This window comes from Solea solea, chromosome 14 (assembly GCF_958295425.1).
Source record: "Solea solea chromosome 14, fSolSol10.1, whole genome shotgun sequence".
Taxonomy (NCBI): Eukaryota; Metazoa; Chordata; class Actinopteri; order Pleuronectiformes; family Soleidae; genus Solea; species Solea solea.
In genome coordinates this window covers 25,576,348-25,600,966 of record NC_081147.1, presented here as the reverse complement: position 1 = coordinate 25,600,966, position 24,619 = coordinate 25,576,348, and the positions used below count along the sequence as shown (strand labels likewise).

General features: G+C 39.6%; 4 protein-coding genes across 4 annotated transcripts in view; all 4 read left to right on the top strand.

Annotated features, from left to right (window-relative positions):
- Nucleotides 1–386: 386 nt before the first annotated feature.
- Nucleotides 387–5,552, top strand: tmem33 (transmembrane protein 33). Its single transcript, XM_058650674.1, has 8 exons — nucleotides 387–538; nucleotides 1,575–1,642; nucleotides 2,631–2,725; nucleotides 2,825–3,012; nucleotides 3,781–3,848; nucleotides 4,129–4,262; nucleotides 4,635–4,718; nucleotides 4,979–5,552. The coding sequence occupies exons 2-8, from the start codon at nucleotides 1,598–1,600 to the stop codon at nucleotides 5,106–5,108; spliced, it is 744 nt and encodes a 247-aa protein (XP_058506657.1). The 5' UTR covers nucleotides 387–538; nucleotides 1,575–1,597; the 3' UTR covers nucleotides 5,109–5,552.
- Nucleotides 5,553–6,905: 1,353 nt separating this feature from the next.
- Nucleotides 6,906–12,661, top strand: bbs7 (Bardet-Biedl syndrome 7). The gene is made up of 19 exons (XM_058650009.1): nucleotides 6,906–7,308; nucleotides 7,515–7,580; nucleotides 7,669–7,731; nucleotides 7,844–8,019; nucleotides 8,246–8,432; nucleotides 8,530–8,602; nucleotides 8,694–8,801; nucleotides 8,891–9,021; nucleotides 9,387–9,471; nucleotides 9,584–9,686; nucleotides 9,785–9,977; nucleotides 10,050–10,124; nucleotides 10,221–10,289; nucleotides 10,378–10,517; nucleotides 11,059–11,223; nucleotides 11,383–11,492; nucleotides 11,585–11,688; nucleotides 12,109–12,232; nucleotides 12,316–12,661. Exons 1-19 carry the CDS (start codon nucleotides 7,273–7,275, stop codon nucleotides 12,447–12,449), a joined length of 2,142 nt encoding a protein of 713 aa, XP_058505992.1. The 5' UTR covers nucleotides 6,906–7,272; the 3' UTR covers nucleotides 12,450–12,661.
- Nucleotides 12,662–13,416: 755 nt separating this feature from the next.
- ccna2 (cyclin A2) lies at nucleotides 13,417–17,019 on the top strand. Its single transcript, XM_058650524.1, has 8 exons — nucleotides 13,417–13,986; nucleotides 14,622–14,871; nucleotides 14,978–15,084; nucleotides 15,202–15,425; nucleotides 15,503–15,707; nucleotides 15,809–15,922; nucleotides 16,174–16,307; nucleotides 16,389–17,019. Exons 1-8 carry the CDS (start codon nucleotides 13,765–13,767, stop codon nucleotides 16,438–16,440), a joined length of 1,308 nt encoding a protein of 435 aa, XP_058506507.1. The 5' UTR covers nucleotides 13,417–13,764; the 3' UTR covers nucleotides 16,441–17,019.
- Nucleotides 17,020–22,210: 5,191 nt separating this feature from the next.
- The window catches only part of anxa5a (annexin A5a), a 29,217-nt gene continuing 26,808 nt past the window's right edge, over nucleotides 22,211–24,619 (top strand). The window contains exons 1-2 of the mRNA XM_058650653.1: nucleotides 22,211–22,495; nucleotides 22,581–22,614. Coding sequence (XP_058506636.1) covers nucleotides 22,612–22,614 — 3 coding nt within the window. The 5' untranslated portion in view covers nucleotides 22,211–22,495; nucleotides 22,581–22,611. The remainder of the gene's footprint in view (nucleotides 22,496–22,580; nucleotides 22,615–24,619) is intronic.

The window sequence follows — 24,619 nt, the reverse complement described above, 5'->3', positions numbered from 1 at the left end:
GTGGGAGTGTAAGCCCTGTGACTTATTTCATTTTCACAAATAAGGGAGGGCAAACACAGAACAGATGAAAAACTCTTTGTCTGATTGATTTTAAATTGTTTAATGTTTAAAATTGTTTTTATTTCTATAATTGATTTTTTAATTGATTTTGTTTTAATTTCCAATGTATTTACTTGCCTCTGTAAAGCACTATGAATTGCCTTGTGTAAGAATGGCGCTATACAAATAAACTTGCCTTTCTTGCCTTAAACACAACCAAAAGCTATTTGGACTATGAATATTTAAAATATACATATGTAATATTTAAATGTACATTACTGTCTGTTCATCCTGTGTGTGTTTCATTATATGTTCTCTTTTTAAAAAATAAATAAACCTGAAAATTGGTGGGGGGAAAAGAGCGATGACTGAAGATCTCGCGATACTACTTCTCCTCTCGCACCGGAAGGTCAGGTGACGTACAGCATCAGCATACACATCCCGCAACATCACTGTCTCAGCTCGGCACGCAAAGGAACCTGTCGACAGTGTAACCCTGGTAGGCTACTCATTTCATTATCCGCATATTATATACATTATTAAAATGAGTGTGAACGGCGCGTCTCTTCAAACAGCCGATTCAGATAACCGTGAGATAAAGCCCCGAGCTAACAAGCGGCTAGGTAGCTAACCTTAGCTCATATGCTAGTAACGATAGTAACAGAATCTTCTAGAGACCTAGCAGTCTTGTGTTAGCTACCGATATCGTTAGCATCCATTCAATACATGAAATGATTAAATACACTGACACGCACACAAGTCACCGACCAGTGACATCACGCGTCAGTAACTAGTAAAGCGCGTATTCTGTTCACCGGCAACTAAAACAAAACGTCCATATACTCGCGCTAGTCTCCAACTCACCCACTTTAGCTTAAGCTAGGCAAGCTAGCTAACTCGGGTACGTCAAAATCTCCAAACGGTTAAGATTTAAGGAAAAAGATAATCTTATTGTATTCAAATAAAATACATTATATGATAGACGTCTGTAAGGATTCTATGTTACCTTCACTATCTTTATTATTTGAGTGTGTATTTTAGACTGTACACGTTGTTACTTGTTAATTCATTCTTCACTTAAAATGGGATTATATCTTTATTATATATGTATTATATCTCAGTATTGATTATTGGCCCAAGCACTCACAATAAATTGGCATATATGATAGAGACAAAAGTTCAATATCATGCATATGCATTAGATATTTGGATAGATGCCTTTTTCATCCCACTGGGGGAATGGTGTGCTATGACTTTAATTTGAATCGGGATCAAAGGCAGATGAAGTTTTATATATAAAAGAGATTAAAAACTTGTAGGAAAGGGGGGGAAAGAATTAAGAAAGGCAGTACTTCTCATCACATAGAATCAAAGAGGCACCGAGAAGCAGAGATATTCAAGTCAGTTTAATGAAAGTCACCTCTTGAAAACTTTCAACTTCTCTTTATTCATAAGAAGAGATGCATGGAACCTAGCAGATACTGGCTTGTTGTGTTGTAATTATTGGTTTTAAATGAGTGTGTTCTTTTCTACAGAAAGACCCCACACTTTCCCAAAGATGGCTGACAGTAACCAGCAAAGTCCTCCTCAGTTGGGGCCAGTGGTAAGTTTGCAATGCAGCAGTATCTTGTAGCCATTTCTCATCCATTAAACTGCAGTTTGCTGATTTGACATATTCATAGTCCAATTGCAAGACATTCTGCTCATTTCATTAAATGTGTAAGTCGGATTAACGTATGTTAGTGTGTCCAAAGTTAACCGACACACATTTATGATACAGAAAGTCTGTTACAAACTAGATCATTATGTTACAAACTGGGGCTATTTGCATAACAGAAAGACACACGGAACACACTGAATAGAAGCTGTAGGTGGTGGAGGTTTACCTGTAGGGGATTTAGGCTTGTGCTTTGTTTGTTTTTGACTAATCTTCCTCTGCCACACTGTCATTACTCTCTAATTGCTGTGCCCACGCGTTGGGATAAAGACTAGTGCCTTTCTATATTTGCTATATTTGAGTTAACCAGGCTTTGTAGAAATTTAGGAATTTGTAGTTTTATTTACAAACTCAGTGTTTCAGCTATGTTATACATTTAATGGCTGCAGTTCTGGATTGCTGTATGAAAGTTATTTTTTGTGTAATTTTGTTTATGATTTGTGTTAGTCACACTTTGCATTCTGTTTATTTAAGAAATACTGAAATGTAGAGTCGGCTGTACTGTGCCGTCTTCTCAGCAGGTTGTTAAATGAGTTACAGCTTGATCTTATGACCTGGTTTTTGATGTGTAAAATTAACAGTTAGATTGAATCAGGTTGTTTGTTTGTTTTAGTTTGACTCGCTGACTGTTGGGAAAACCAGACTAGTGAACCATCAGTGAAGCAGTCTTCAGTTTACATGAGAAAACAGATGCTTATCCCGTCTTTGCAATTGTCCAAACAATACAACACAACAGCATACTAATTAAAATGGATTATCCAACTCTCAGTTAGCCTGGCTCCTGTGTGCTGTCAACAACATACAATTTCTCACACATACTTGTATAAGCTTGAATCCCCTGAATGTATTTTTCTTTTCTGTTTTTCTTCCTCAGCAATTTTTATTGAGCAACAAGCTAGAAACTGCAATGTGGCTGTCACGACTCTTCACTGTCTACTGCTCTGTAATGTTTATTCTACCAGTTTTGGGGTAATTGCACTCACTGAGCACTGCTTACAGTATCAGCATTTTTTTTCTCCTTTCGACCATAGGATATATATCTCAATATTTGTCTTTGGTACTTTTCAGACCCTATGCAGCAGCAAACTTCTATCAGAGAGCATTGTTAGCGAACGCCCTCACCAGTGCTCTTCGCTTGCATCAAAGGCTTCCGCGCTTCCAGCTGAGCAGAGAGTTCCTTGCCCAGGCTCTGCAAGAGGACAGCTGTCATTATCTGCTGTATTCACTTATCCTGGTCAACTCATACCCCATCACAAGTATCCTTTCACCTTGGAAATCACAGGAAACAACAGATGTGATGTTTTGTTTACGATAACTGGTGAGACCTGTGAAATCACACAGAGGTGCTGTATATGTATATGTGTTGTATCTGCTTTCTCTTGTTATTTGATGTGTAGGAAAATACTGATACACTATAATGTTGTAGTATTTCATGGATACTGATTCTTAAAAGCGCTGTATTGATGTGGAAATAATATTGACAGTGGGTTTTTGGCAGCAGGCTTTCAGCCATTTGACTCTCACCGTGCTTCCAACTCCTCTCCCTCGACTAAAAGGAGTGTTTATGTGTACACTATTGTTTGAGCTTTTTGGAGCAAAAACAGTTTCCCAATTTATCGTAATGTATCTCATCGTCACCCCTGTATCAGGATATGTGTCGTTTGGCCAAATTTCTGGCAATACGCAGCCCTAAACATATAAACTGTAAACATATTTTCAGATTACTCATGTAACCTGATTTTCATGTTAAACCTGGTTACTTAAATGCATTAAGATATTCTGATTTGGATTAAAAAAAAAGTTCGCTCTCCACTTTCAATGATTCTTATTAGTATCTCATGATAGCACATGTTGTGTTGCACCAGGGCAGAGAGATGCAGCAGGTACCATGTGCTTCAGTAGTACTAAATCACATGTTATTAAGCATTTAATCATATACCATCCTATGCCTATTATCACCACTTGTTTGTCGGTTACTGAGGTTGATTCCGTCTTTGTTGTTGGTCTTTAACTCTTTTGTCCAGTGAGCATTTTCCCAGTCTTCCTCTTCTCCTTGCTTCACGCAACTACCTACACAAAGAAAGTCCTTGATGTGAGTATGAGGGAGCAGTCACCTGCTGTGACCTGTAATGCTGTTTAGTATCAAAATGTCTCGACTGGATGAAGCTATTTAAAGACCCAGTGGAAACATTAGCGGCAGCCAAATGGCGTTTTAATTATGTACTCAATCAGCCAGCCTTTGCTCAGGGACACAATTTCAGCCTAAAAATCTAATAATAGTCAATGATTGATAATGTTGTTCTTTAACATTTACTTTAATGTATCACTCTTTGCTTTAACCCTCTGACGTTGTGTTCTGTGTCCTGTTGCAGTCAATGGGTCCAAACAGCCTAATGATCATCAGAAATCTCCTGGACAAACTAACAACCAACCAGCAGAACATTCTCAAGTTCATCGCCTGCAATGAGATCTTCCTGATGCCAGCTACTGCTTTTATGCTTTTCAGGTATTTTTCAGTTCATTTACCCGCCTGTATCAGAGACCGTAGAGGAAGTTCTCATTGTCGTCAGTTGTCAGTTGTTCTGCTTATGCAGCCGTCACAAAGAAGTACTTCATGCTGTGTGATGATTTTCATCTAGTAATACACAGAAGTAAGGGTTCTGTAAACGATGTGAATCGGTCCTCCAGCACTCTTATACTTGTAGTTTTCATGTTAAAATTGTCTCTAGATTTACACAGAGGTGAGATTGTCTGTATTTTTGCCTCTTGCAAAAATATTTTTAGAAATTAGGATTAGCATTCACGTTATTGATTATTGTTGATTTTCACAGTCCACAGTTGTGTAATGTCAATTTTGTCACTCGTGTCTCGTTAACAGTGGTCAGGGGAGTTTGCTGCTGCCTTTCATTTACTACAGATTCCTCACTCTCCGCTACACATCCAGAAGAAACCCATACTGCCGGTAAGATGTTGATAAAAGAAAAAAAACATGCAGCTTAAAGAAATCCTACGTGAGCTCAGCTCAGACATAGTACAGTAGTATCAACCGGATACTTTTCATATATTGTGTGTAATTGGGAAGAACATCATCCAAAATGAATTGTTTATGACCTGTGATTAAACTCAATTTCGAAACAAATCTAATTTAAAGTTTTCGTGAAAACCAACCAAACTGTAACTTCATTTAAAACCTTGACGTCGCTCTCTCTCTTTCCACCGCAGCACGTTGTTCACAGAGCTGCGGATTCTTCTGGAGCACTTCATCATGAAGCCCGCTTGTCCCGCCTTCTTCAGGAGGATGTGCCTCAGCAGCATCGCCTTCGTCAGCCGCCTCGCCCCCACGGGCGTCTGATTTCCTGATGTAAAAAAAAAAATGTTGTTTTTCTTTTTCTTTTTAAATTTGTTTTTCACCATTTAGGATGTGACTTAAACTGTGATGGGGACTGACAATGCCATCAGCAGAAGGAACTGTTCTCTGAATGTCAGCTTTACAGCCTGTGCTCCAATCTCTCGTCACATGCGAGTGGAGTTGAAGAGCAGCCAGTAATGCACTGAAGTCTCGTGGTGATGTTTCTGTTCCCATCCTCCTAATGTGACCTCGTTCAGGCAGTGGACACTCCTCACCTTGTTACGTTCACTGACGGGAGCACAGTAAACATCGGCTGTGTTCTCTATTTATCAGCTGTGATTGTTCTTTCCTCTTATGTCCTTATTTATTCATGACAATTAGTTCTTCTGTGATGAAATGTTAACATTCTGAGATTAGTAACTTGAATTAAACGGTTCTTATACATTTTTTTTAAATTCTTTTCCTTTGAAAGATCATGCTGTGCTTGGATGGATGCAGAACATCATGTTTGCAGTTTCAATCGCTCTTTTTTTTTTACGTGCAAATCATCTGAGTATTCTAATACGTCTCAATGACTAACTTTCTATCAATGCCATCAACTGATTATTTTGATTTTGTAAAAATCTGTAGGTCTGATGTCAAAATGGATGTAGAAGTAAAAGAAAAAAAAACAAAGATATCGGCTGTATTTTATAGAATACTTTCAGGTACTAGATCTTTTTCAGTTTGTAATGAATTGCACAATGCATGTCATGCCTGTGTCTCCATCCTGACTCATTTTTACTTGTTTCTATTGTAGATTTCTTAATTATTGTGCGCCACATTTCTCTTTTTTTTCTGCCATGTTAATTGTGTTCATTTACCTACAGAGAAACCACATTTTTATGACGAGAATGAATCGATCCCTTAATTAAACTAATAAAAAATATTATAAAGTATAGAAATGTGGGTTTGTTCTCATTAGATCCTCGGGCTTTGGGCCTGCTGTATTTCTTTAGACATTTATTGGTTTTCATGGATCTAAATTCAGGAAAATTTCCCATATAAAAAGTCGCCAGTACAGTGCTTTGTAATATAGACAGAAATGTGAGTTTATAATATGATTTATGATTTCAAATAACTGAATTAATCATTGACAGGGGCCACTACTCGTGGGCAGTGTCCAACTGACTTATTTCCTTCATATAACAATACAGTTTTAATTCAGTCTGAATTATTTTGCATGTTCAAATTTGCCTAAAATAGATTTTTGCCACACTTATGACTTATTATTTAAACACTTTTATAATGTTATGGCTCATTGGTGAATATTAAAAAGAAGGGTAATTGTGAATGTCAATGCTGTAAATCTTGTAGTTATAGTAATTAGAATAAGTCAATTAAACATATCTGCTACAACAGTAAGCGTTTAATGTGGTCAGTGTATAAGAGGAGGATCTGGTTTATGTGGGTTTTTTATTGCATTGCTGGTTTGTGTGTAATATAATGTCATTCTGAGATGGATATTTAAGTTTTGATCATGTATCTGAACGTTAACACTACTGTTTGTGATGCAAAACCTTGAATGAAATACTATTATAAGAGGTTTAGTTGATTGACATTTAAATCAATCTGACTGTATTGTCCCCTTAAAACATGTTAATATGTTACCTTTATAGAAAAATATTGTGCGTTTATATCGCATCACACACAAAATACTAAGTAAAATCCGTATTTGACATAAGGAGCCAGGCAACCAATCAAACGAGAGCTCTAATTTTAAACATTCAGTTTTTGTCCAATGGCGTTGCAGCTTGTTAGCGCGAGAGCGTCACCATTGGCAACGGACAACTGCGTCTCATCTTTAGCATCACAGTACAGAGTCACGCTAATACGAGCTAATACGTGTACATTTACATTCAACTGTGCGGTTTTATTGAATCGTGTCGATTTATTTCGCTTTAGTTATTTATTTATTTTTAAAATCTCTTTTTAAGCGAATAAGAAGTCATGTTAGCCGTTTAGCTCGCTGGCTAACGCTAGCACGCCCTGCTAATCTCCTCGCTGTGGATAATCCCAGACTGTTTTCAGCATCAGAAATTATTCACTTATACACTGTGACAGCGAACGATTGCTGCGGATTTATGAGCGAATAAAGTGGACGTTTGACACCAGAGAGAGAAAGAACATGGAGCTTCACCTGAATCGAGTTGATTACATTCAGGTAAAAAGAAAATGATTGTGTGTTTTCATCTGGACTGAGATTATTTCAGTGTTTATCTTGTGTTTGTTTGTAACCTGATATGTAATCGATTTAAAAACTGCTGCACTGATCAGAAGTAGCACTGATCATTTTTGTTATAATATTTTGTACAAAGACAATGAAGACTTTGTGTTATGTTAGATGACTGATACTCTCTCCACTCACAGGTCGGTGTCACCTCCCAGAAAACCATGAGGCTGCTTCCAGCCGTGGGGAAAAAGGCAACTCAGAAGGTCATTTTACTGTCAGAGCAACAGCCGTGCATGATAGTCTGTTGTTTGACTGTAACTCTGCGTCTCTTTGTGTTTCTCTGTGTTTCAGGTGGCTATCGCTGATCACGACGGCATATTGACATGTTTTGGGATGAAGAAGGGAGAAGCAGTGGTGTGTGTGTGTGTGTGTGTGTGTGTGTGTGTGTGTCCTGGTTCACATTTTTGTTGGATGTTATTTTGTTTTTGACTTTTAAGAAATTTGAGTTTATGACGTTACGTTTCAGCCCGTGTTCAAAACACTCCCGGGGCAGAAAATATCCAGAATGGACCTGGGAGGAGCTGCAGGAACTCTGCAGGAGAAGATCTTTGTTTGTTCCGGTTCTCAGGTCCGAGGATTCACCAAGAAAGGAAAACAGTTCCTCACCTTTGAAGCCAACCTCACCGAGACCATCAATGCCATGTAGGAGCCACTAATGCACTTTTTCACACTTGTTCTGCTTGAAGTTTAGTTTAGTTTCATTTATGTTATTCGTACCCCTCATTAGCTTGGTAACAACTTCTCAACAGATCTGTAATACCATATATTTGGAATCACAAGTGCAACCACTAAAGAGTGGAAGAGCCACGTTGATTGTCAGGATTCCATCATGTCAAAAACCATATGAATGTGTGATTTTGTCTTGCAGGCACGTCTCAGGCGCTGACCTCTTTGTTTGTGCAAGTTACATCTACAACCACTACTGTGACTGCAAGGACCAGGACTATTATCTGTCTGGAGACAAAATCAACGACATCGTGTGTGTGTCCTCGGAGGACACGAGTCGCTTCAGCCCAGTCCTGGCATGTCAAGATCGTGTCCTCAGAGTCTTACAGGTAAACCTCATTTACTAAAACTGTTCTAATCAACTGTTCTGCTGGAACCAATAAGATGGAATTCACAGGTTTTTCCTCTTTTTCTTATTTTCTGTAGGGATCCGAGCTCGCCTATGACATTGAAGTCCCCGGCCCTCCATCTGTCTTGGAACTGTACAACAAAGATGGAGGCAAGCAAACGTCTCTGTGTTGCTCTGTATCGGGACAATTCTACAGCATCATGTTTTACACACAACATAATGTCAGTGATTTTTCCTGCAGGAGAGGAAATCCTCTTTGGTACCACAGATGGTAAAATAGGTTTGGTCCAGATCGGCGAGCGCTCGGCTGCAACCAAATGGGAGATCGACAATGAGAAAAAGAAAGGAGGTGTGTGTGTGTTGTTTGTGTGAAAATAAGACACATGAACCACAGCACGTCCAAGAATACTTCACTGAGCTCCTCTTGTCTTCCATCAGGAATTCTTTGCATTGACACCTATGACATCATTGGAGACGGCGTGAGCGACGTTCTTGTGGGCAGGGACGACGGGACGGTGGAGGTTTATGGTTTCGACAGCTCCAGTGAGCCCACGTTACGCTTTGATCATGTATGTTAAGTACAGTATATTCTCGCTTCAATAGAAGTCAATAGAGTTTGTAGTTTTGATAAAGAGTTACAGAGGAAAATCTTCACCAATTAATGTCATTATTTTCATCACAATATCCATTTAAAAGATGTTTTGTCAATATAATTGTGTGTAATTGACCAACGGTTTGCTGAGCAACAGCGCCCCCTGTATGCACAGTTGTACATGTTTTAAAAAAGATTTAGAACATCCAGCGTGTTTTCACATATTTACCTGAATCCTCCCTTTAATATTGTAAATCAAGTTAAAATGCAATTGCAATATCCTCCAGGAAAAAAAAACTGAATAGGATATTATCGTATGTTTTCTCTGTTTTCTGTCTTCAGATACTCTCCGAGAGCGTGACTTCCATCCAGGGTGGCTGTGTGGGGAAGGAGTCTTATGATGAGGTCTTGACTGCCACTTACACAGGTTCATTTTTAATATATATACATATATACATATATAAAGTACTTGCTGTTCATAGTTTCCTCTCAGAGTTTCTACAGGTAAATATGTCAATAAATGCCATTACGTCTTCCAGGATGGGTGACTGCTTTGACCACTGAGCCCCAGAAGGCTGAGGCCGGCCCTGGAGACGAGGTCAGGATGAGTAAGGAGACCCAGTCCAAAATAGAAGCACTCAGGTATCAAACATCAAAACACTGCTTCCTGTTCTTGTACCTTTTTAGTATACACGTGTTTGTGTGATAGATGACGTGTGACGTACGTGGTTCACTTTCAGGGCCGAGCTGGAGCAGCTGCAGGTCAAAGTCCTGCAGGGACGAGAGCAGTACCAGCAGACGTCTCAGTCGAGCACGGCCGTCTCTGCTGTGCCCGTCTTCAGCATTAATGACAAGTTCACCCTCTGCCAGGATGACGCCAGCTACAGCCTCACCCTGGAGGTGCAGACTGCCATCGACAACCTGCTGCTCCAGGTACAGCAACAACAAACAATCTCTGGTTAACTTGAGAAATGATGTAGACGTGAACATCTATCTTCCGTGCAGAGTGACGTCCCCATAGACCTGCTGGATGTGGATAAAAACTCAGCTGTGGTCAGTTTCAGTGAATGTGACTCTGAGGTGAGCAGCATGAACTTATGGTGAAGAGTCATGAAGCAGCTGCTGCTCTCACAGGCCTCACTCTTTCACTCTTTCACTCTTTCACTCTGTTTGCAGCAACCGAACGGCAACTTCCTGCTGGCCACATACAGATGTCAGGCTAACACAACCAGACTGGAGCTCAAGGTAAGAAACGTACTCCTGGATCAAAAATCTGTCCCGAGTTGACCTAGTTGGAACATGTGTTTTTGTCTATAAACAACTGTTTTCTTAGGTGAGGTCCATTGAGGGACAATACGGCACCCTGCAGGCCTACATTACCCCCAGACTGCAACCCAAAACCTGCCAGGTCCGCCAGTACCAGATCAAACCTCTGTCCCTCCACCAGCGCACGCACAGCATAGACCGCGACAGGTGAAGACTGCAACTGGAATATCTTACGGAGACAGTTTAGGGCTACAACTAACAATTATTTCCATAACTGATGCATCTGTCAATTGTTTTCTGCACAATTATGGTCTGAAAATGTCATGTTGTCAATGTTGAACAGTGTTTACTAAACCTGGAAATGATGATCTTTTTAAATGTCTTGTTTTGATTTGAATGATTTATTTGTGATATGGAGCAAAGAATCCAGAAAATATTCACATTTAAGAAGCTGAAAAATCAGAAAAGCTTTTTTTTTATTAAAAAGACACTCAAACCAATCAATTAATGTTAAAAATATTTAATAATTAATTTTGTAATCGATTAATGGTTGCAGCCCTTTTTAAAACACATTTAAAAAGGGGTTTTCTATTAATTGGATGCACTTTCTACGATTTGGTCTTTAAGTTAATGTGAAATCAGTCTGGTTGGTTAGTTATTGGTGATCAAAATCTCTTTTTACTCATTATTTTTGACTTGAAACATATCTGTAGTGTCTTACTTATCTCTGTCTCTGTTTGTCTTACAGGCCCATGAACCGGCTCAGCTTGGTGGGTCAGTTCAGTTTTGCAGAGATCCACTCGTGGGTGGTCTTCTGTTTGCCAGAGGTGCCTGAGAAAACACCAGCAGGAGATAGCATCACATTTCATTTCCATAACACTTTCCTCGGCACACAGCTCGAAGCCAGCTACTGGTAAACAACAACACAAAGATCACATATACATGTGTACCTGTGTGTATGATCTAGAGATTTTACAGTTGGGTTAAGAGTTTGTTTGAAAAGTGCAGTGGCGATTTGTGTCATCATTTACTCGGAAACAAACTAAAATGTCCTCTGTATATGTAATTTTAGCAAAGGGGAGGGTCACTTCAGGTCAGACAACATCTCCACAATCTCCATACTCAGTGATGTCCTCTCTAAAGAAGCGACTAAGAGGAAAATCAATCTCAACGTTTCATATGGTAGGTTTATTTTTTTTAATTTTATTTGAATGTCCAATTGAATCAAATGTTTAAAGAACTAAATCTTGTTTTTTTTTTTATTCATCCTCCAGATATAAACGATGACTCTGTGAGTCACACCCTCAACATGATTCACCCAAAGCTGGAGTACCAGTTGTTGCTGGCTAGAAAAGTTCAGCTCATTGATGCTCTTAAAGTAAGTATAGGTTAAAATATTTAATTAAGTTATTAAAATGATCTCCAATGATAAGAAAAACTACATTGTAACGCTAATGTTTATCTAATTTTGAGTATTTGTGTGTTTGAACTCTGTATTTAACTAAATGAACTACTCATTTGAGTTGTACTACTCAATTAATTGTCGTTTAAACAGTAAAACAATCTGAAACTCAGAAAGCATTAATATCTGTTCTTTTTAGATAACTTTATTGCTGCTTTGTTTGTTTTAAAGACTGATCTTGCTTGGACATTATCTGGTGGAGATATTTGAGAAGAACCAAATACCTAAATCATGAGAACTATACATTATTGTGACTTAATCCTGCTCATGCTGATGCATGAAGTTTTCACTTTTTTAAGGACATAAAATATGTTCCACTTCGTCTCTGATTGGCAGGAACTTCAGGTTCACGAGGGGAACGCTGACTTCCTTATCCCAGAGTATCGTAACATCCTGGACGAGTCTGCCAATCTCCTGGAGGAGTACAAGAAGCAGCCAGCGCACCTTGAGAGGCTTTATGGTATTTCTAATATCCTCACTACAGCTTTTTAAGTTTGCTGTTTTTGGTAACCGATACTTTCTTTACCTTTTTTTTCACCATAGGAATGATCACAGACCTCTTCATTGACAAATTCAAGTTCAAAGGCCAGAATGTGAAAACCAAGGTGTCGTCATTGTTGGAGATCCTCGACAATTATGACTTAAATTCTCTCTTAGACTTTTTCAGTGAGGCGTGATGTCCCACAGTTGAGAGGATATTTATTTAGTTGTCTGAGTGCTATTTTTGTATTGTAAATACATATATTTTGTTTATGACAGATGCTCCACTGTGTCCCACTGTCATTTAGATCATGTTTGTCCCAACTGTGGTCTGTAATATTTAAATATTTGTAATATGTTTTGATAGCAACCAAATCAAAGATGGTGATTAATAAACCATTAAATGTTACCCGCCTACAGTATTACCTCTTTTAATTTGTGGCTCCGGTCATTGAATATAATCCAATCAAAAGCACATACAGTATCATGTATATTTTTATCTTTATTTATAATTGTCATGAGTTATATCCCCTTCAAAATAAAAAAAGTATATACATACATATACATATACTGTACATATATATACAGATCCCCTCAAGATATATATAACCCTAATTATATATACATATATACACACATATATATGTACATATACACACACACACATATATATATATATATACAAATTCTAAATTTTAATTAAAAACAACAGTTCATACAATCAAAGGACTGTATGAATTGAATTCAGTATAATTATTTTATCTTCATATACATATTTTTATCTTAATTGTTTTCATGCTACTCTATATTTGTAAACCTTTATTGATAAATCAGTGTTTGGATTTGTGTTTTAGTTGGTAACACGTTCAAATGAATCATATTGGTATCATTTTGTTTTTGCAGGAGACAAAATATGTTTATAACAAAAACATATTTTGGGAATAAATTCACAAATATCTTGTGAAAAGCAACGTAGTAACAGTGGGAAACAGACGTGCTTCGTTTTGTTGTCGCCCCACTGAACATTATGCGATTTTCTCAAACCGGATTTGAATTTGCAATCAAGCGAATTGTGTACTCCGCCAGCTTCCGTCTACAGCCTACGTCACCTCCTGTGTCGCCTGTGATTGGTCCGTTTCAATCCTCGCGGGCTACTTGAATTGGGAGAGAGCGCAGTGTATCTTTGTAAATGGACCGAGGCTAACAGCTGCGCCTTTTTAGCATCTTTTGGAAACGTGTACGAGTATGGCGACTTAAGTTCACATTTTCCGCAAATTGTACGTGTCGAACCGCCGTTTGTGCGTGTTTCAGTTTGTGTTCCGGCTGCTCCGCGTGCCGTTGTTGTCGTTTTTTGACTGTAAACGTTTCTGTAACTTTCGCCTGCAAGGTAGCAGCTCATGCTAGCCTCGGTTTAACCTCTAACTGTCCACTCCAGAGTCACTTTGACTTTACATTAGCGAGAAAAACAGCACACGGCAGCCGCAGCAAAGGTAGTGCGAGGACGGTGTGGATATGTCAGGAGTTAACGGAGGACAAGCGAACGCGGTTAGCGAGCAACACAACCAGGAGAATATGCTGTCAAGACTGAGGGGCTCGCTCAAGACCCGGGCTGCCGCTGTAAGCGAAGATCAGGAAAACCTTCCACCCAAACAAGCATCCAACAGAGCCGTGCTTGCCCCCTTGCAGATCAACAACCAGCGGGGGAAAACTCAGAACCAGCGCGGCACAAAGCAGGTTGGTGGTAATAGTGATGCTAAATAGCTCGCTTAGCTGCAGCTGCTAGTGTCTGCTAATGATGGCTATTGTCACAACATGGTCCTATTGTGGGTTTTGGAGGCAACACGTATCACTCACCATGTCATGTGATATTACACTGACCAAGTCACTTTACTTGCATTATCACCTGACTGTGTAAATATGTGTTCTTTAGCTGCAGGTGTTTTAAATAGTTTACTACTTTGTGACGCAGTTGTCCGCCATTTTACTGTCACATAAGCGGCGATCAGTTTCATTTCACCCGCATCAGTGTTCTGCGTTTTCTCACCAGTTACTAACAAATGGGGAGCTATATAATTGAGGGCTGCACAATGTTTCCGTTTTCTATTTATATACGAGTTTGTCCTACTGTGACTTGTCATGAAGAACGCATGTCTAACAAAGTCCCACAAAGAGCAGAGTTTTGCTCAAATGCATTTACTTTTGTGTAAAATGCATTTTCAGTATCTTTAATTAAGTTATTCATATGTTTTCTGTGTATCTTTGTTATTATCACAGCTTAAACTTGACTGACTTTGCCCTTGTCTTGTGTCCATGCTGCAAAGAGATTCCTCACAGAACTAAGCTCCAATGAGACACTGCTCTGTTTTCAGGAGTCGTCACAGTCCTTGTCTTGTAAAAATGAAGATTCCAGCAAAAGCTGCCATGAGAAGCCCTCTACCAAGCAGTCTTTCCAGATCCATGTGGATGAGCCTGATGGTCCCTGCATCAAGAAGCCCCAGCAGGTGGTTGAGGCTGTTAAGGCAGAGACTGAGGAATCGCCACTGCCCATCGATGCCGTGGCACGGCTCAGGCAACCCCTCTCCACCATTGATATTCCTTCGGCAATGGATGTCAGCTTTGGTGTGTTTATGGATTTTCAGCTTTACGTCAGATAACAGTTGTCTAAATTGATGTATGGATTTCATACATTGGATTTCACTGCATTAACTGTAAATCTCTTTGTTAGACTCACCCATGGACATGTCGGTAATTGAGGGGGAGGAGAAACCCGTCAATGTAAATGCGGTCACAGAATATGCTGCTGAAATCCACACGTACCTGAGGGAAATGGAGGTGAGAAATTTGGTGTCAGAGTGCCTGTAATTTGTCTCACTAGAAACTTCATTGCTGTCTCCCTTTCTGGAACTTCATTAAACTTTCCTGCGTGTGTTTCTTCACAAAAATCAATAGGTAAAAACCAGGCCTAAAGCAGGCTACATGAGAAAACAGCCAGACATCACAAACAGCATGAGGGCCATCCTGGTGGACTGGCTGGTCGAGGTTGGAGAAGAGTACAAGCTACAGAATGAGACACTTTATCTTGCTGTAAACTACATCGACCGCTTCCTCTCTTCAATGTCTGTCCTGAGGGGGAAGCTTCAGCTCGTCGGGACTGCTGCTATGCTGCTGGCTTCGTACGTCTCATAAACTGATGCAGTCTAAGTTGTGCTTGATCAGTATGAGGTTCTTCATTTTTGTTTTCTAAATGCAGGAAATTTGAGGAAATCTACCCTCCAGAGGTGGCAGAGTTCGTTTACATCACAGATGACACCTACACCAAGAAGCAAGTGTTAAGAATGGAGCATCTGGTGCTTAAAGTGCTCTCCTTTGACCTGGCAGCACCAACTATTAACCAGTTTCTCACTCAGTACTTCGTCAACCAGTCTGTTGGCAAACAGGTGGAAAGTTTGGCCATGGTGAGTGTTTAGTTTATTTGACATTGGTGTGTTGACAAGTGGCATTTTATAGCCAGATGGTTGAACTATATTCTGACTGTTTGTTTTTTTTTTCCTCTCAGTATCTTGGGGAGCTCAGTCTGGTTGACTCGGATCTTTTCCTGAAGTACCTACCATCACAGACAGCTGCTGCCGCCTGGGTCCTGGCCAACAACACAGTGACTGGTGGTTCATGGGTAAGTTCCTGGAGGTAGTGACGCACAAAGTGGAAACTTATATTCCCATAACTTAAGCTGGTTTAAATCCAGCACATGGCACTGAAAAATGTATTCAAACATCTTCTAAACAAATTCATCAAAAGTTTAAAGACTTTCTGAGTCCAAACATTTGTTAAACCAGTTCTCCCTGTGGATAAACACTGGGCTCCTGTGACATATTTAAACATGTAGAAGATGCCTCCAGATTGACTCCAGTTGTCTCTTCTCAGTCCAAGTCCTTGATGGAGATGAGTGGCTACTCCTTGGATGATCTGATGCCATGTGTTGAGGATCTGCATCAAATTTACCTCAATGCTTCTCAGCATGCACAGCAATCTGTCCAGGAAAAGTACAAAGGCCCAAAGTGAGTGAAAGAAGACACGGTTGATCATTTTGACTGTATGATTTGTATAAATTGCCTGAACCCTGCTTTTCTGTTTCCTAGATACCACAGTGTTTCTACCATCAAAGCTCCAACTAAATTACAGCTCAACTGACTCCTCCCCCTTGTCCATATAGAGTTGCACCTCCTGCCAGTCTTTATTTTTTCTATTTTTGTTTTTTTAATCATGTCTACCTGTTTGTAATAACACAGCCTGCTCTTCTTGGAGTAGCGCTAGTCATTTAGAGTTTTTAATGGTATTTTTATACTCGATCCCCAAACGTTGAAGCCAGATTGCTACAGTTGTGTTGGCTAATCAAGCAGTTTTAATGTTGACATTTTAACTTGAAGGCAATGTACAAGTCTGGGATCACCACTGTGTAAACCCCACTGCCACTACATGGTCTCAATCTACTCCAACCCACAAAGGTGTCATTTACGCTTCACATTTTCTGGGTTGTGTTATGAGCAGCTGTTGCTGGTTACACTATATCCACGAGGAGATGCGACGCCGCTTACGCACTGTTAAGTGGTGTAACCTTCAAAGTGTTTGGCCTCATGAGATGCAGATTAAAGTGCATTTTTGTCTTTCACAGAGTCAACTGTCTCATTACATCTGTCTTGGAAACTGCTTTTCAAGGCTTCTTCTGCACTGTAAAATATGGATCTTGTAAATAAAATTCATTTAAAGTAAGACTTCATGTCTACATGTTATGATCACATTGGACTCATGGGGGCAGCAGAGGACCAGTTTTTAAACCTTAAGTTATATAGAACAAAATGGTAATTGAGTGTATGACAAGTGAAGCCTTTTTGTCCTATGCTATTACATGCAAATTCAATGTATAGTACCTTTTGTACATTACATGGAACAAAACTGGCTGAACCTTAAAGTAAATATAATTACTTAAACCCTTCAAAATCCTAAACTTTAACTGACCAGTTTCACTGGGCGATTTGCTTCATATTTTGCTATACATGAGAAGTTCAGGCCTATCGCAAAAGTTTAATTTGTGTGCTGTTAACATAATGTCACCATCAGTATGTGATAGAAAGTCTCTAAAACTGCACTAACCACCACAGGTTTTATATTTGTTAATCATGCAGCAATTCATGCAGAATAAAATGAGGCTGAATACAAAGAAAATGAGTTCCAGGTGGTGGTTTTTAATGGTGTTTAGGTAAAAACTAATGATGAACCATTACATTGAGTGTTAAAGCCTGTAAGAATACTGTAATGTGGAAGTAATGGTAAACAAAGGCTGCCCCCTTTGTCTACATTTTTAATTAGTAAATGACAGAACAGGATTGATGTTTTCATCAGGCCCCCCCCCCCCTTGTTAAATTGAAGTGAAGGCAGCCAATGGTGTGAAAGGCATTTCTCAGTCTCCCCACACTCTCTCTCACTCTCTCTCCTGTGATAAATTGGGAGGCTGGCTTTGTGCGAGGAGTCTGACAGGAGAGGAGAGGGGAGGCAGAGCCCAGCTGCGCACAGATTTCCACCATTTCATCTCAGGAGAATGGGAAGCTTAAAGACCATGCACACGCACTCAACAGGTCTGCTGTATCACTGACAGCACACACTTGTGGCTACCGGGAGGATTAAACCATGGGAGCAGACGGGAATTCTATAACATAGCCCAGACCAGCTGGATACCTGCTTCAACAATGGCACCAACAGCCACAGGACTGCGTGTTTCTAACGTCTGAGAAGATCAAGTGCAAGGAAAAGAGTTGTTTTTATTAGAGGTGGTGGAGGTGGGTTGCTGCCTAACCTCATGCCTGCCCCCAGAAAATTTCTGGTGGCTTCCACCTCGCTGCCCCTGGCTCTTGGCTGGGGCTGGAACCTGGGCTTATATGTGGGGATGCTTCTGGGGCTCCTGCTCCTCCTGATGCTTCTCCTCTGGGTGCTCCTCAAGCAGCTCAGGAACTCGGTGGCAAAATCCGTGCTGCAGCCTGTGCGCTCCTTTAGGAAGCCTTGCTTTGACCAGAGCTTTCAGCAGGTGATGTGACTCAAACCTGGGACAGTTCTGCCTCAACACTGCCAGGACTGAGGCTTGTTGGAGTGCTTGAATGTGCCTTTTGCAGTAAATTGTGTAAGAAAAATACTTTGAAATGGTAAAAACAGCAGTTTTTTCCTTATTTTCTCTCCCAAAATAAAAACTCATGGTGTTATTTATAGAGACCACTGTCTATTCTTTAAACATAATTATATTTAAACATGTTGCTCAGACAAGCATGAACAGGAGAGTCCTCTCCATGTTCCTCAGAGTAATTAAACGCGTTGTTATTCTTGTGCAACGGCTATTTGTTATCAACCCTTCAATTGAATGTGCGCAGCCGAGCTAAACCATCCGAATTACCTGAGCGAGGGCACAAGCCAAGATTAAATCTGCATCTCGATTCATGCTGATTAAAGCAATGCATTCAGGAGGGCAATTTGCACTCCTCTCATGTCATTGGAGAATTGGCAGGAGGAATATTCAGGATACGCCGCTGATGAAAAATGTAAAAGGACTTTCAAAACTCCTGTGTGTCCATGTCAGGGAGCAATAGAAATGACACTCTCCCAGGCTTAACACTGTTTGATATATATATATATATATATATATATATATATATATATACATACATGTGTGGAGAACCTGGATAAATGTAAGTTGGTAAATCAATGTCTATTGTGTTTTAGGTTCCTTCCTCTTCAACCATCAGTCACAGGTGGCCTGGCAGGTGTTTGATTGAACAGTCTGAGAGGAATCAATAACTCCTAAACCCCGGAGGCAAGCATGTTAATTAGACCCTGACAGTCAATGTCCTTATACGAGTGTGTCCATGATTCTTCTGTGTTTAAATCCTTTTATTAAAAAGTGTCTCCGGGGGATGAAACCATTTGCTTTAATTAAAATGCTATCAGCAACATGTAAGATGTACCGGCCACCGTTTCACATGCTACACTGAAATGATTCTTTTAAATTTGCAGCCTTGTGCAGCTCAGTGTTGCATGGAAATTAAAAAAGAAAAAGAAACAGGGAAACAGCTATAAGCATTTGGCCTTTTTCCAATAACAAGCAGCATCACTAAAGCACAGAGAGCAGCACATTATACTTCCTTTGTTTTATCTGTGTAAAAACAGATGGGTTCAAAATTAGGTCCAATGAATTAAGCTATTTGGACAGCCCTTTAGTATACAGCCATTAACAGTCCTCTCAGCTGCTTGGCGTGGTTCCCTGATGAAAAATATGAATGAATAATTTGAAATGATCATATTTTATCCATGTGAAAATGCAACATTTTCTCTCAGACATGTACAATGGTCTGTCTAAAAATAGCAGCAGTCTTTGAGGGATTCTTGTTTTGCCCACATATAAATCCTCTGTGGTCTCACTATCGTTCCTTAATAATCAAAAACACCAAGAAGCCAAGTTCTTTGTTTATTTTTTAAATGCACATTGGGAAAAATAACTAAACCCCAGACATGATGTGGTAAGAGAATTCTCTTAAATGTGAGGAAAACTGAAATCTAAATGAAATCTCTGTTGAACTGTGTTGACTTTGCAAAGAGGCAGCTGCTGTTACTTAGCATTTTTTATAAAATTGTATAAGCTAATTGTTTTCATAGAGCACAAAATATCTGAATCAGTAAAAATCCCTAGCCTAATGTAATACATCAAGATGGAAAATCACATTTACTGCAATGTTGATAAAGAATAACAGGGAAAACATAAAATAATCCGGCCTCTTTCCTGCCATTTTGGTAGAAAAACCAGCATTGACCAGAACCAAAACACAATGAATGCTGGTCTATGCTGGTCCACCACCATCATCATGCTGGTCCATGCTGGTCCATACTGGTCCACCACCATCATCATGCTGGTCCATGCTGGTCCATACTGGTCCACCACCATCATCATGCTGGTCCATGCTGGTCCATACTGGTCCACCACCATCATCATGCTGGTCCATGCTGGTCCATACTGGTCCACCATCATCATCATGCTGGTCCATGCTGGTCCATACTGGTCCAGCACCATCATCATGCTGGTCCATGCTGGTCCAGCATCTCTATCACGAGGTGTAATAATCAATCTAATGGAGGCGGGGTCAGTTTAGCTGCTACAGCTCGCTCAAATGTCAGGTCTTATAGACTCTTTTGTGTCCCGCCTTAAATGCGTCCGTCATGTGTTTGCATTTTGGCTCCACACTGGAAGCTAATCAGGCAGTTAAGGGATCAACCAACCGGCCGATAATGTGACCTATTTTCTGCCTTCACTTGTGTTTTGTGGTAATGCTGACTGACAATGTGATGCATTCATGTCTGAATGTTTGCATTAGAGCTGTTCACAGTCAAACTGCAGGAGACTGAACAAAGTATTGTGATAGAGTGATGATTCATACTCTATAAGGTCCGTGATGCAGGTTATTTTTGCAGAAATGGATCCATCAACACTGTGGAAGACAGCAAACAGAGTGGAGCAGCTGTGGCTGGGGAGGTCCCGGAATTGATGAGTTTATTTTTTTGTCAGTCAAAACATGACAAATTTAGCTGTCCACAACTCTCCATACCTGCTTTTCCCTGTGTGCTCTGCTCATGAATCAGTCATCTGCTCAGTATGGTTACGATCTTTTTATTTTTTTTATTTAAAAACAATGTACCCTTGGATTACAGGAATTTGCAATTAGAATTGTTTTTGTATTTGAATTGAATTTTGTGTAATTAATTAGATGTAATTACATTGAATTTGGTGCAACATTCAATGATACAAAATATGCAATTGTTATCAGCTTTTTGCTCGCTGTTAAATTGGAAATAACAAACGCATCTCAATCAGGAAAAGTAGTTAATTATGAATAAAACCTCAATATAAATTCCATATCCAAAGCATTATGCTGATTCATTCGACATGCTCAGACCTGATGCTGGCAGATCATAACAATGTTCACTTACTGCATGTGGGAAAATATTCCCTTTTAATCTGATATTAGCAGCTATGGTGCGCTTGTTTGTCGAAGGAAATTGTCTCCACATCAGTGTGGGAGATGAAACAGCGAGCCTCTGTAACTGGATCTCCTCCGAGATGGTGTTCACACTCTCCTTCTGCAACAAGTGCTCACTTTAATTAAGGTTTGCAGGGACGAGGACTTAGCTGGTGATATGTGAGCTGCACCTCAGAGCTTCACTGAGACATCAAGCACCTTCTGTTGGCCATAACACACACACACACACACACACACACACACACTGTGTGTTAAAGAAGACCTCGGAGAGCATAACGTGAGTGACATCGAGAGCAAATGGGGAAAGGGACACCTAATTAAAAAAAAATTACGTCATGAAAAATGAACTCTAATATGTGAACAATCATTTATTAAGTTTAATTAAGAAAAGTGACAAGTAAACAAAGACTGATGTCGTTAATGATGTCAAATAATTGGCTTATATATGACATTTAGGCTCAGTAATGAAAATTGACGAACACATTTATTTCTGCATGGATAAGTTTAGACTTTATAGGACATTAAACGTACCATCAACATGCAATACACTTTAATAGGCAACCAATACGCTATGTGTCTAAGTGCGGTTATATGTACATCTGTAAAAGTGTGAATGCTAATTGTCTGGATTTGATAACAGCTTTTCCTGAAAAGGTTTTTGTTTAGAAAATAGAAAAATAATAAAATAATGAGCCTTTATTGTCAAGAAAGTACACGAAAAAAACACTGACAATGAGAAAAAGACAGAACACGTGTGGTTTGGATGTGTGAGTTTAAACCATGTATGTTATTTATTGTCATTATGTATATATTCCAGAATTATTATTTGTTAAAGGATTAAATCTAAAACTTTAAGGGTTTAACATTTAAAATCAATTTACAAAATACACTGCGGTAAAAACCTTATATTGAATATAAAATAAATTTGGTGTAATCCAGGTACACTCAAATGTGGAGAGCCATTGAACCCACACTGAGGAAACTGGATACACGAGGTCACGATCTCCTGTATGACTGAGTGAAAGATAACCCTGCAGGTGGACGAGGAAGTGTGTCCTCTCAGGTTTTCCCCCTGTGACACTACAGCCTCGAGGAGTGCCTGGAGGACGTTGTAGTTTAAGGGATAGAAAACACAAAGCCTCCACCTGGACTGAGGAGAACAACACACGCAACAGGTGGTGAGAACAACAACAACTACACAAACTGAATATAAAACAACCTCATACTAACTTAAGAAATACATTTTCTGCTCTTTTTCAGTCCACAACTCTGGTCTTTGAGCAGCACGAGGATGGTGAGTCTTCTCTGAAACTCAAATGATGCTAAATATTTGGATTTTAGTTGTTGTTTTAGCCACAGCACCAGAACTAACCTGCGTTTGTGTAATGAAGCGTCTTTGACTCATGAAAAGGTCACTGCCTCTTTGAAGCCTCAGTGACAGCGGTGCTGCCTGATGTGTGTCTAAAACAACACACATGCATGTGACCCTATTAACTAGGATTTCCCCCATAACTGCAATTGAACTGTAATCACACCCAGTTCCTCTTTTGCACTCGTGGTCACGACTGGATACTGTGACTCCAACGATCGTCTCATCATTAAAACATCCACGTACTAAGCGGTGCGGTTGAGACTGGGAGAAAGCTGCATTTGATATGATCTGTTCTGCCTTGTTGAAAGAACTCCAAGTGTCTGTTGAGGATAAGTTGATTTAAGAACTCATTTTCAGTTGAGCATGGCCGTCTCTAATTTGGACCATATTGTATTACCACGTGAATGGAAACTACAGGCGCGAGTGCCTATTGTATCCCTGCTGGGTTACAATTTCATCACAAAGAGAACTTGGAGACAATGTGCCCTAATGTGGCTGAATGTGATGCTGGGTGGAAAAGATTTAATGATGAACATTGACCGTGTTCTGCAGGAGGTTCTCTTCTCTGAGAGTGAACAAATCATTAGACCACCAGGAAAAATCCATGTTGGAAAGCTTTACAATTACTGTACAATTACTTTTTAAGAACCAGAACCAAACTAAAAAGTATAGGATGAAACTTAACAAATTGTACGTTTGACAGAGTAACATTCCTCAGCATGTCATAGATGATCCCCTGAAAAGCAGCACCAACTGGCACTATCATCCATAGATCCACAAAATTACCATGGTGAGAACCACTTTGACATTTTGACATTCACTAGCTCTGCAGACAAAGAACTCTGACAAAAAAGAGCAGATTAAACGAACAAAATGTTGATGATTCACATCCTAGTAATGAATGGGAGTTTAAAAATATCTGATGATTGGCTTCACTGCAGAAAAACAACACCATTGTGTGTCTCCAAAGAGATGTGGTGTCAAATTTAAGCCCGTTTTCACGACACATGTAGGCAGGGATGGAGACTCATCGTCATGTTGCAGGAACAGGCTGTAATTCTGTAGACTATCTGAGTCTGACTGCGTGGAAACAGATAGAACCCTCACAAAAGAAGTGATGAAGAGAAAGCTTGACCGAGAGGCAGTGGAGGGGGAGACAATCTTCTTTTACCTCTCACACCTGCGGAGAATGTGAAACAAGTTTATTGAGTCTGAGGCAAATGTTTCTGTTTTTCCTTCAAATGAAATTTTCCCTGGAGAACAATGTGAGTCAGACATCTGACTCACATCTTTTTAAATGATCTGCGTGACAGACAGTTTGGATAGACAACTATTTTTTATTATTTATTTAAAGTAACATATCTCCACTGGAGTTCATTTATTCTTTCTAGGAAGGGGAACCAGCTTGACATTGACAGATAAAGTGAAATAATTTATTCTATCATTGTCGGGCATAATCTACTGCTGTTGATTGTGTTCTTTAGTTTAATGTTGACCCAAGAAGCAGGTGAAGGTCGTCCCACGTCAACATGAAAATGTTGTTACTGCACAGAATAGTACAACATGAACGTATCTGTCCTCCACCCTAATTAAGTTGTGTACTTTTACTCCAACTATCTTTGTTACTCGTTACGACCAAATAAAATCAGAAGAAGAAGAGTTGGTATTATGGTCTGTATTTATATAGAGCTTTTCTAATCTTGATGAGCTGCTTTACGCTAAAGTTTTCACCCATTCACACACGCTCCAACCCCAACAGGAATTGAACCCACAGCCACCACCATGGCTCAATCATTACTCATACTTAAGTACAGTAAATGTCATAAACTTTAAGACTTTTACTTCAGTAATATTATAAATAGTGACTTCAACTTCTGAGATACTTGTACTTTTACCACCTGCATGATGATTATTTACGTGTGTTTCC

Coding starts and splice junctions, on each gene's coding strand:
- ccna2 (XM_058650524.1), top strand. CDS start 13,765: ATGTCAGGAGTTAACGGAGGACAAGCGAACGCGGTTAGCGAGCAACAC. Junction 15,426..15,502: donor GCTGCTATGCTGCTGGCTTC/GTACGTCTCATA, acceptor TTCTAAATGCAG/GAAATTTGAGGAAATCTACC. Junction 16,308..16,388: donor GAAAAGTACAAAGGCCCAAA/GTGAGTGAAAGA, acceptor TCTGTTTCCTAG/ATACCACAGTGTTTCTACCA.
- tmem33 (XM_058650674.1), top strand. CDS start 1,598: ATGGCTGACAGTAACCAGCAAAGTCCTCCTCAGTTGGGGCCAGTG. Junction 3,013..3,780: donor CAACTCATACCCCATCACAA/GTATCCTTTCAC, acceptor TCTTTTGTCCAG/TGAGCATTTTCCCAGTCTTC. Junction 4,263..4,634: donor ACTGCTTTTATGCTTTTCAG/GTATTTTTCAGT, acceptor TCTCGTTAACAG/TGGTCAGGGGAGTTTGCTGC.
- bbs7 (XM_058650009.1), top strand. CDS start 7,273: ATGGAGCTTCACCTGAATCGAGTTGATTACATTCAG. Junction 10,518..11,058: donor CACAGCATAGACCGCGACAG/GTGAAGACTGCA, acceptor TTTGTCTTACAG/GCCCATGAACCGGCTCAGCT. Junction 11,493..11,584: donor CAATCTCAACGTTTCATATG/GTAGGTTTATTT, acceptor TTCATCCTCCAG/ATATAAACGATGACTCTGTG.